The 12,294-nt window shown below is 37.2% G+C and overlaps 1 protein-coding gene across 2 annotated transcripts in view; it reads right to left on the bottom strand.

Annotated features, from left to right (window-relative positions):
* Window positions 1-7,093: 7,093 nt before the first annotated feature.
* Window positions 7,094-12,294, bottom strand: part of PRKACB (protein kinase cAMP-activated catalytic subunit beta) — a 131,635-nt gene continuing 126,434 nt past the window's right edge. For both annotated transcript variants that reach the window (XM_046645719.1, XM_046645718.1), the window contains exon 10: window positions 7,094-10,384. In XM_046645719.1, the coding sequence (XP_046501675.1) occupies window positions 10,259-10,384 (126 nt within the window). In that variant the 3' untranslated portion in view covers window positions 7,094-10,258. The remainder of the gene's footprint in view (window positions 10,385-12,294) is intronic.

The raw sequence follows: 12,294 nt of genomic DNA, 5'->3' as shown, positions 1-12,294 counted from the left end.
CTTTACTCACACGTCTGGGGGCTGATGCTGGCTATTGGTCCAGACTTCAGATGAAGATGCTGCCTGAAATATCTAAATATGGCCTCTATGTGTGGCCCGAACTTCCTCACAGTGTGCCTCTTCAGGTGTGTTGGACTTCTTACATGTGAGACGATGGCCTCCAAATCAGAGCATCTCAGTAAACCAGGTTGAAGCTGTGTTGCCTTTTATGACCCAGCAGCCCTGGAGCCACACACTGTCACTTCTATTGCACGGTGTTTAGAAACAAGTCACTAAAGTGAGGACAGGTTCGAAGGGAGGGACATAACCTCACTTCCCAATGGGAGGAATGTCAAAGAATTTATGCACTTGCTATAATGCCCCACAAGTGCTGTTTGGTCATTTTTTCTAAAATAAGGTTAGGTTAATATGGTGTAGCTTGTTTTGAATTGCACTTTACATTATTACATGTTGTTGTTAAATTTCACATTTTGTTACAAATGTATTAATGTCCCCAAAGAGTTTATTGAAAGATAAAAGTAGTGATGAAAATAACAAAATAAATACTTGAGCTCATAATAATTTTAAAATCTTAGTGAAGTAGATTCCAGTGAGAATATTAACTGTGAATCTATGTGTGAGGACAAATAAATCTCTGAGTTTGATGGTTTCCTACAAGCAGAAGAAAAATAAAATGGGAAGAGAGAAGAACCAGAAATCTTTGACAATAGGATTTTGTAGGATTGGTCAATCGTTTGCCCCTAGCCCATGACGTTGTTTATTAGGATGATGTCTTAATAAGTGGTATGGTACCAGGGCAGTTTTTACACCTATCACTCTGGTAAACTAATAAAGTTTTTTCCCGAATACACAAAATAATTCTTTTCCATACAGAATTGTTGGTTTTTGTTGTTGAAGATGTAGAAGAGGTTTCAGCGAACATCAGCTTTTTTTCCTGTCTGACCAGCACACCTTTCTTTGGAGAACTACCCCTCTCCCAATCCAGGTAATTCTGGTGAGGCTGTCCGTCATGTATGTCCCTTTGCCCAGGCACAGAAGTAGGCTCTGACCCAGGCTGGGCCATCAGAGTTCCTTTTGGGGATTGACATAGTGCACAAGGGACCTTCTTCTCCTTCATCTGGAACCATAATCTCTTTTGAAGGTGTAAGCCTGGAGAGGCTGGTGGTTTTATTTTCTGTCCCATGGAGAGTGCCTATTGAGGATGAAGTGAATTCTGAGGAAAGCAGGGCCAAGAGGTGGAGAGAGGGCAGTTTTGATGATGTAGTTTGATCTTGTAGACTTTATTATGACAGAAGTCCACCCTCAGACTTCCTGGTTATGTGAATTCACTGCTTCCCTGTTTTGCTGAAGCTACTTTTGCGTTGTGTGGTCTGTCACTTGCTAGTGAGAGAGCCTTGACTACTATCAATTCCAAAATTACAAAAGCAAGATTCTTAGTCTTCCTCCTTATAGCAAAAATTGGTGCCAGTAACACTAATATTAAGAAGTGTGCAAATCAGCCCCCAGTAAATGACAAGTATGTCTGGGGGAGAAAGCAAAATGAGAAAAAAAAAAAAAATCAGTGGCGTACAACCTGGAACAATGTAGGTAAGACCACTGATGAGCAGATTCTACACTGGGTTTTAGGTGTTGAGTGTATGTAAAGGGGACGTGCTTTTTACTTTATCACTTGGTAGAAAACTTTTGTTTGGTTAGTGATTATTTTCTGAGCCATGGGATAGCCAGGAACGAGGTTATTCACAGATCAGTAAGCAACAAAGAAGGATAGTGCTACTTGAAGGAAAGGGGCTTTTTCTGGATGCTAGTAACCAGTGATTTATTCACAGAGAACAGTCTGCACTTAGCTCAGCTATGTGCTTCCTAACTTTGACTTAGTATTACAGAAAATAGTAAAGAAATTAATAACAAGTTGGTTGTGGCCATTGAGTATGAGTTTTTAGCATAGTTAGTGAAGAAATGGGCTGGGAAGAGTCTTTTTTCTACATGACAATGGTCCGGCTGTTAAAGGCAAGGGCACTCTGAGCTTGGGAAATAAGGAATGAGATGAAAACATTTCTTACAGCAATGATGATGCTAGGAGGCCATTTCAGTGATACCTGAAATTAACATATTGCTCAATATCTTAATTCGGTGGCTTGCTCAAAAGCATTCTCAGTGATATAGAGAGCATCTCATTTTCAACTTTGAAAGGAAGGGATTGGGATTTCTTAAAAAGACTGAACTCTGGCAAAAATGGCTTAATTGCTAAGAGTAAGTCTCATAATATTTGATGATTTTTTCAATAAATAAAGGTATCAATGCTGTTATTGGGCACATTTATTTTTGATGAATTACTCTATCATTATAAACAATGTAAGTAGTTCAGTAAAGTATAAAGGAGAAATTATAAAATAACCCCAAATCCCATACTTTTGGTAACATTATTCTGGCTTCTCCCTATGCACATATTGAGACAGAAGGCGAGAGAGAGAGAGAGGTACATAACTAGACAGAACTCATTTTATAAAAATTGTGTCATACTTTTTAATAGAACGTGTTCAATTTAATTTTACTTATATTATAAAATCCAATTTACCAGAAAAAGAAACTGAAATGAAAATAAATGTAATTGAATTTAACACAAGAAAAAGAAGTTGAAGTGAAAAATGAAAATGATAAATGTTCCTTCCCCACAGAAGAATTACAAAATTATGAAAAAATCATTGAGAAGTTAGAGTCATTATCTTATTTAACCACATGTACTAATTTTAGATTCTATTAGTTGACTTCCTGCCATAAAAAGTAAGAAATTACCAGTCTCACTTCCTTTCCCACCTTCTAATTTTGTTAGTTATCTCATTCTAACTTTGCCAAGGTTTAAAACATTTACATTTGGTTCTATAATTGTAATTGCTGTGATTGCTGATGATTAGTGTGACATTTAGACAGATTCGATGTTCACCATGGCTTTGTATCGCTGCTTCTCTGTTAGTAAGTTCTTTATTTTGATTCATATACCCATTTGGATCAGAAGGGCACAGAGGTTTTCTACTTCTTTTGGTTTTTCAAGGAGACCTGTCTTGTGCCTTTAAATTAAATGCAACTTGGCTGTATATTACTCTTGGCTCATACTTTCTTTCCCCTAGTACTTTATAGCCATTGCTTAATTGTCTTTTGGCACCTACTGTTATTGTGCAGACAGCTGAGGTCAGCCTGATTCTGCCCCCACCTTGGAGGTGACTTGACTTTCATGCATAATATTTTAATTGTTGAAGTTCAAAACCTTCAACAGGATATGGTTGGTGTTGAAAGCTCATGTTAATTTTTCCTAAAAAACAGTGTATTCTTTCAACATATAAAATCAGTTTTTCCTTGATTTTAGCGAGTTTCTGTCTGATACATTTGAATACTTTTTCTGTCTCATTCATTAGTTTCTTAATTCAGGGATGCCAATAGTGGGTCATTTTTGTTCTCAATATCCATTACCATCTCTCAATTTTCTTTAATACCTTTGTCTTTTTCTTTTGCATTCACTGTAATTATCTTACTATAATAAACATCTTTTCTGTATTCAGTAAGTTTGTGGCTTCAGCCCCCACTTGCCGTTGTGTATTTTCATTCTTTTTGGTCTGTGGAGATGTTTATCTTGTTTTGAGTCCAATCTATGTCCTTAAAGATATTTAAAAATATATTCTATCATTCCTATGTGTTTGGGGAAAGAGGGTGGGAGGAGAAAAGAAAGGTTTGTGTGTCTTTAAAGTTCCAGCCTGACCAGAATTCTCTTCTAATTTTTAAAAGCTCTTCTGTGTCTATCTCATTTCTTATTCCTAATAATATTTATTTATTTAAATCTTTTCTTCTTTCCTTTAGACTTCCCAGAAGTGATTTCTTCTTTCTGGGACCATTTTCTTTCTTCTTGAAATATATTTTTAGAAGTTCCTTAGAGAGTATCTGTTGGTAGAAAATTTACCGTTGTCGTTTCTTTTCTTATTGTGATGGCTAGGATCCTTCAGTGCAATGTAGGAAGGGTGATAATGGGAACACCAATGAGGGTCCAGTCAGGAAAACAGAAACCATTCTAGGTATTTCAACAGAGGAGATTTAGTAGAAGAAATTGGTTACACAGGTGATAAGAATATATAGTCACACAGCTGCACTTCATATAACAAAAATAAGTACCAGTCATATTACTAAAAAGTTTATAAAACCAGCCAAAAATAAAGACAAATATTAGGATGAAGTGACCCCAAGGTGAGCAACAGCAGGGAGCTCGACCAGCCCTAGGACTGGAGGACAAAAGGAGGAACCGGGCTTCACAGAGCTCAGGAGCCAGGGCTACCTGGTGGAACATGGAACCAAGACAGTGACCAGGAGTTGGGACAAGGGAGACTCAGGAGATGGTACAGATCTCAGAGAGATAGGAAGGGAAACACTCTGATTATACCTTTCTGCTGCCCTCCAGTTTTTTACCATCACTTCCCACTGGCCGTGCTATCTGGATGCCAGAGGCTAGGGAGCTGGGGAATCAGAGTCCTCCCTTTACAATGAAACAGTAGCTTGCTTAGCTACATAACTCTAAGTTGAAAAAATCCTTCATACCTTTGAAGACATTACTTTTCCATTTTTCTGTGTCCTCCCTTTAGAACTTTAGACAATTGTCGTGTCTCCTGAAGCTAACTTCCTATGTTTAACTTTTCTCTCATATTTTTCTATTTCTATCTTTTGAATATTAATTGAGTTTTCCTAAACTCTACCCTCCACATCACTGACCTTCTCTTATAATCATCTATGCTAAAATTTATTTTTTGATAATTGCTTTTAAAAAAATCATCTTTATGAAGGCATAATATACTTATTTTAAGTATACAGTTCAATGAGTTTTGACAAATGTATACAATCAAAATGCTTTTTAGATGCACTCATGTTGCTGCTTGTCTCAGTAGCTCATTCCTTTTTACTGGTGACTAGTATTCCATTGTATGGATATACCACCATTTGTTGTTCCATTCATCTGTTGCTGGATGTTTGAACTATTTTCACTTTGGGACTGTTATAAAGTTGTTGTGAACACTCATGTCTTTGTGTGGACATATGTTTTCATTATCTTGGATAAATACCTAGAAGTAGAATGGCTAGTCATATGATAAGTGAATGATTAACTTTATAACAAACTGCCAAACTGTTTCCCAAAGTGTTTGTGCCGTTTTATATTCCCACCAGCAATGCATGACAGTTCCCGTTGCTCTACATCCTTACCAACACTTGGTATTATCAGTGTTTTTAATTTTAGTCATTCGGGGCTGGCCCCATGGCCGAGTGGTTAAGTTCGCATGCTCCGCTGCAGGTGGCCCAGTGTTTCATTGGTTCGAATCCTGGGTGCAGACATGGCATTGCTCATCAAACCACGCTGAGGCAGCGTCCCACATGCCACAACTAGAAGGACCCACAACGAAGGATATACAACTATGCACCGGGGGGCTTTGGGGAGAAAAAGGAAAAAACAAAATCTTTAAAAAAATAATAATAATAATTTTAGTCATTCTATTGGTGTGTAGTAGTATCTGATTATGGTTTTAATTTGCAATTTGCTGATGAATAGTGATGTGGAGTATCTTTCAAGGGTCTCAGAACTGATACTGCTATTCAAGTTCTCGGACAATGTACTTGAATGTTCACTGCATGCTAAGCACTACTCTTGAGGAAAATCTCAGTTGAAGCCTCTGTTCTCTTTGAATTGTGAAAAGATTGTGTCTACTCCCAGCTTTCAGATAATCATATGTTCCACCTAAACGGACATAAATTTTAAGTATGGTAGGCAGAATAAGGTCTTCCCCGGGCCCCAAAGATGTCCACGTCCAAATCCCTAGAACATGCAAATATGTTAAGTTACGTGGTAAAGGGGAATTAAGGTTGCAGACAGAGTTAAGGTTGCTCCTCAGCTGATCTTAGAACAGGGAGGGCATCCTGGATTATCCAGGCGGGGCTCAACATCATCACAAGAGTCTTCAAAAGTGAAAGAAGGAGGCAGAAGAGAAGGTCAGAGGGATGCACTACGGGTTAGGACTTCAACATATGAAATTGGGTGGGACACAAAGTAGAGGGCACAAAGGCTATTAAAGAAGGCATAAAAATTTTTTCAGAAAGCTAAAATGAAAGTACTTAACTTCACATCCAATATTTGTGCCTAAGGGAAAATTTAAATGGATTTCAAATGATGATAGTTCTGGAGTAAAGATATGCCCAGATTTTTATAATTGGTTATATAAGGGAATGAGAAAACGGGAATTTATATTAAGCCCTGACAATGATAAAATGAAGCAAGCACTGGTATAAAAATAGTTAATACCATATTTTAAAATGCATCAATATTTATAAATGTTTGCAGTAACAATCATAGTAATAAAAAAAGTGGTAAGCCGGGCTGGCCCTGTGGCCTAGTGGTTAAGTTTGGCGCACTCCACTTCAGTGGCCTGGGTTTGGTTCCCAGGTACCGACCTACACCACTCGTCAGTGGCCATACTGTGGTGGCAGCTCACATACAAAATAGAGGAAGATGGCACAGATGTTAGCTCAGGGCGGATCTTCCTTAAGCAAAAAAAAAAGCATTTGAGTTGAGTTTTAAGTGTCTTCAGAGGCTTGTTTTTTTTTTTTAAAAAAGGTAAGCTATTATAATAATTACCTAAAAACTTATTTCCTGAGGTCAAGGACAACTAATCAACCTGGCTAAAACCAGAAGAGGTAATGTGAACCTGAAAAACACTTCTGAAGAAAAAAGCATAAATTCATAGTTCATTGTTACAATATAAGGATGAGAGTTCTTGCAACATCAATCCTTTAAATATGAGTATTTTCAACATTATGTTAAGAGTAATTTGGACTAATAGTGTGAGGAAGAAGAAACACTTTTTAGAAACTACGGAACAAATCCAGCAGTTTCTCAGTAAACACCCAGTGGGAGTGGACTGGTGGACATTTCTCTGCCTATGGCTTTGTTCTCACCACCACAAGACCAACCCAAACACATAGAAATCAGGGCTCTGTGAGCATCAGCAGTATCCGCGGAAAATAAATCAGCAGAGAAGGGCACCAAATAGAATTCAAGACTCAATAGTTCTATCCTTTGAAGATACTTTAATTTTGCAGTTATTGATTAATTAAAAAACACAGTTGTTTTCAGCATTTCCTAGCTACAGTAGTGCATAGGAAATTTCATTCTGAACAAAGAAGTAATTAATGAAATAACAACACACCTTAACAGTTTACATTGATAGGTTACAGTTTACAAGGTGCTTTCACATACAATATCTCGTTTGATTCTTACAACAAGCAGAAAAAACAGTCAGTGGGAAAGAAAAGTGATTTTTTTTTTAGGCTTAACAATGAGTATTTTCAGGCCAATGGGCAGTCAATACAAGAACATATCAAAAACAAGACAGCAATACCCACAAGCCACAATATCTCTTTTGGTAGGTTGACAGTTTGATATCAATTGGAAATTTAGCATCAGGGAAGGAGGAGGGAATCAGAACAGACACGAGGTTCTCATGATATTCAAAGAATTCTAAGAACACTGTAAGCGATAAGGAGAAGAAAGATTGCCTAAAATATCACCTTACCAAGACTTAAAGCTCATTATCCCTTCAAAATGTCAAATGAAAAGAACCTTGTCTGACATGAAAGTTAGAAGGGACCTTAGAGACTAGGAGAACTGAGGCCAAGGTCACGCTGACAGTGGCAGACCAGGCCTGAGACCCAGATGTCTTGACTGTCAGGCTAGGGCTCCTACCTCCACGATGCCATCTCATTATTAACTGAGTTAAAACTCAATTTCTTCTCTTTCAAATAATGCAATCTGAGATTAAATACTGATTCATTTCACTTATTTCTAATTCAAGTTTTTATCTTGTTCTTGGCTAAATTGTGGCTAAAACTGGGAGTTTTACATACTTTTAAGATATTCAAATTCAGTGTACTTGATTGGTCAGAAATAGACTCCCTTGATATATTTGAAATCTTGCTCATGTCTTTTAAATTCAGGGTAAAATGGAATGGCTAAGTAGCCCTCAAAACCAATGTATGCCTAAGAGTTACTTACCTAGGTGGATTCTACAGCAAGTCGTACTGGGCAGTAGTAGTTCCATTAAAAAAAATATTTTTAGAGTTCATAGAAATCTTTTTAGTTACTGAAAACTAAAATTTAATAATCAAATTGTCATCCCCTTGATTTATTAAAATAATTTTACAATAATATACAACAAGCTACCATAGAATTTATAGCATACATATAGAATACAATGATCAGCATATTCTTGGGTCTAAATGAAATACAAAAAAACTAATTAAAATATTTTATACAAACGATGTTTTAAATTTATTAACATGATGATATATTTTTGTTACATAAAACTTGCTACAGCAAAGTATTTCATATTTTTCTTGCACATTTTAAATACAGGTGGACCAACTGAAATCAGTATCAGCTTTTAAGTGACATAACCATGCAGAAACACTTGACAACTAAAAGACGTACAGATTGCTGCAGAGAACATCTCAACAAGCTTTTCCAATGTCTCAAAGCTTTCACGAAGGTGTGGTACAGACGAAAAGAAGTAGTCAGTGACCCACCCGCACCAATAATGAAGCAAACAGAATGCTTATGTCCACTAAGATCAGTTTGATTAAAAACAACTCATTTTACACGAATGTAAATTGATCATTAAAAAAATGAACATAGTTTATTTTTAACTATTTTGGTGTGTTGTTTTAAGATAGGTCACTGACACACAGAGATAAAACCAGATGGAAAAATTTAAAAGAAAGGGAAAAAAATATTTAAAAAACTGAGTTAAGCCATGGCTTCTCAACAAACACTGAACTAATGTGCAAAAGTGCTCGAAATTTCCACATGACCGCAATGTTGTTAAGTCAGTTGGCAAAAAAGTATAAAAAAACTAAACTCAAATACTAAAATTGTATCTGCATGATCATACATTCTGTTTACCTAAAGAAAGTTTAGAAATTATGACATGTCTAAAAATATCACACCTCAAAATTAAAATGCAGTTGTGGCAGTTTTATCCACTTTGTCCCTTTCCTCACCAAGGAGGCACAGGATGAGAGCTGAAGTCACCACAGGCCTCTACCTTAGGCTGACAATATGCTACACAGAAGAATAACCTGGCAACAACTTCTTTTGTTCTTAACTGTGACAAAACAAAGCAAAGCAAAACAAACAAAAAACCTCATTTAAATAAGTGTGCATCTATACTGTTTACAAGAATCAAGCCACTTGCTTGATTTAGCAAAGCATTTGTCCATATTACTGTTCTTTTTAGTTCATTTCTTTTCCTTTAAAAAGTTTACAATGAGGACTATTTGAGAAACTTAAAAACTTGTCACTTTTATTAGTCATGTTCTATTAAAATACTGGCTAAAACCCTTACAGAAGAGTCAAGGTTTAGAAATCTTAGAACTCTTCTCAAATACCTACAGAAATGCTGGTACCAAGTGAAAGAACTGGGGTCACGATGACCCATCTCATTAGTTTTCCCTGTGAATGAGACGTCTGTCACACTCCACAGGCTGGTCACTTAACTACTTGAGGGGAGGACGACCTAAAAGGAAGTGAAGGGGGAGAGACCCTCTCATCTACAGGAATCCAAACTGCTGGGTCTAGCTACTCTATCCAGATTTATTGCCAGAACAGTGAGTTCTAAGACGCTTATTGTTTTAGTCTGTATACATTTCCTTGGTGATAAGACATTCTATCTTCAAAAACTGTCAAGAGTTTTGGCAAAACTGAGTCTGAGCTACTCAAAGTAAAAATAATTTTTAGAAAGTATATCCTCAAGCCATTGATCAACAAAAATATTGTCAAGAACTACTAAAAGCAACACTTATCCCTCCCTTCAAATATCACATGGCCATAACACTGCCATCTGAAACACCAACAAAATAAAATGGAGCACTGTTTGGAGAAAAACTAACGAAAATGAAAAAGGAAGAAATGGGTGTGGGAGGAGAGGAGAAAGACAAACCAAAGAGAAGGAGGAAAGTGTCTAGCTCTGTGTTACGGCACAGACAGTGCTTGCTTAGTGGTGCCTTGTGACACAGGTGGATGCGGAGTGCACACACGGACGATGGCAACAAAGACCTCACTCAGTCGCGGGGATGAAGGAACTAGGTAATTGCTTCAACAAAGACGCTCTCAGCCCCACCTTCCCTCTCAACAGACTGCAAAGACTGAGTGTGAGCCCTCATGTCATCTTGTTGCTCATCTTCAAAATTCACAAAATTCTTTTGCACATTTTTCTGTTATAGAGACACGGATATCTTCTTCTTCATAGTCATCAAAGTTGCTGGTATCTCCAGAGCCTCTGAACTTTGGTATGAATGGAGCTTCAACCTATAATTGAGATAGAGAGAAAAATAAGAGTGCTATTGCGATATATAATAGGAAATATATATTTGGTTTTCATCCCAGTTGCAGGCACAGAGCTCCTAAAACCCTTGGATTTCTTAAGTGTTGAGAGTGGTAAAGGTGTATTTTGTTATGTTAACAAGGTGACTTTTGGAGCGACCCCAGGTAACCTAAGTTGGGGAAGGTTGGTTGCCAGGGGAACCAAACATGTGATTAGAGGTTGGAGCCATCAGTCCCACCCCTTAATCCCCAGGGAGAGGAGAGGGGTTGGAAATTGAGTTCAATCACCAATAGCCAGTGATTTAAACAATCATGCCTACATAATGAAGCCTCCATAAACCCCCAAAAAGATTGGGTTTGGAGAGCTTCCGGGTTGGTGAACATGTTGGGATTTGGGGAGAGGGGTCTGTTGGAAAGAGCAGGAAGCTCTGAGCCCCTTCCCCATACCTTGCCCTACAAATCTCTTCCATCTGGCTGTTCCTCAGTTACAGCCTTTTACAATAAACCAGCAATCTGGTAAGTAAAGTTTCTCAGTTCTGTGAGCCACTCTAGCAAATTAATCAAACCCCAGGAGAAGTCTGTGGGAACTCCAATGGCTAGCCAGTTAGTCAGAAGTACAGGTGACAGATTGGACTTGCGACTGGTGTCTGAAGTGGTGGTGGGGGAGCAGTCTTGTAGAACCCAGCCCTTAACCTATGGGATCTGATGCTACGGTATCAGAATTAAGTGCTTGGTGGTGTGGAAAAAAACACACATATCGAAATAAGAAACAGAAAAAAGAGATGCTTGAGAGTTTCCAAACACTAACGGAAATAAATTCCCACTGTTACTACACAGTGGCATCTTTAAATGCCTAAGTCCCTAAATGATAACAGCATTAGAAGAAGCAAACAGTAGGTTTGCTATTAATCTCAACATTTTCATTCAAGGAATGGTCAAGCCAACACAATACATAAGAGATTTCTAGGATAATTAACTGTTGGCGTCAAAAGGCTGGCACTTAAGGTTACAGAACTCCAGTTTTTCCTTTATCACTTCCTTATTTCTAAAGCCTTTGTTTTCTACCCCTTTTTCCTTAATTCATTTCTCCTTAGGTTATAAATAATTCTTAGACTTACTTTTAATCTCCTTTTTTTTAATTCCCAAGTTTATTTTGTTTAAAATATCTGGTTATTGAAACTTTCTGGGAAGTTGGAAAGAAACATATCTCTTTTAGAATTATACAACCGTTAAATTCTGAACAGTTTTCTCCTTGGATCCTAAAAAAAAATCTTTCCATTATTTAAAATATTGTCTTTATAAAGATTATATGGTGTACTGAATATGTCTGAGAAAAAGATTTTAAAACCTTTTTCTCTTTCCAAAAGAATAATACCACAATTTATACAGCCTTTTTAATACTTAGAAACAACTACACACATGGTGTTTCATTTCTTCCTCAATACAGCACTGTGAGAGGCAGGGCAGGTATCCCTATGTCCATTTTATAGATTATAACACAGAAAGTTGACCAAATTCACATGACTAATAAGTAGCTAAAGCAGGTTTCAAATTCATGATTCTCTGCTTCCAGTCCACAGCTCTTTCTAATATCTACACCAGCGGTCTCCAACGTTTTTTGATTTATATGCCTTTTAGTAAAACATTTTTGAGTGTATATGACCAATATATATATAGTTAATCACTTATAAATTACACATGTGACTATACTAAGATATGCACACAAATAAGAAATTTAAAAAGAATAAGGTAAAAAATAAGTAGGCATGGAAAGTCTCATAGCATTTTTTGGTTTGCCAGCTGGTTGCCTGGCATGCCCTACTTTGGGGACTGCTGCTTTTTGCACCATGCAAAAGGATGAGCTAAGCAGACAGTCGCCTCATGTGTAGCCAGGC

The sequence above is a fragment of the Equus quagga genome, chromosome 18 (assembly GCF_021613505.1).
Source record: "Equus quagga isolate Etosha38 chromosome 18, UCLA_HA_Equagga_1.0, whole genome shotgun sequence".
In the NCBI taxonomy this organism is placed as follows: Eukaryota; Metazoa; Chordata; class Mammalia; order Perissodactyla; family Equidae; genus Equus; species Equus quagga.
Note: the sequence above shows the minus strand (reverse complement) of the source record. Positions and strands in the feature narration are given on the sequence as shown.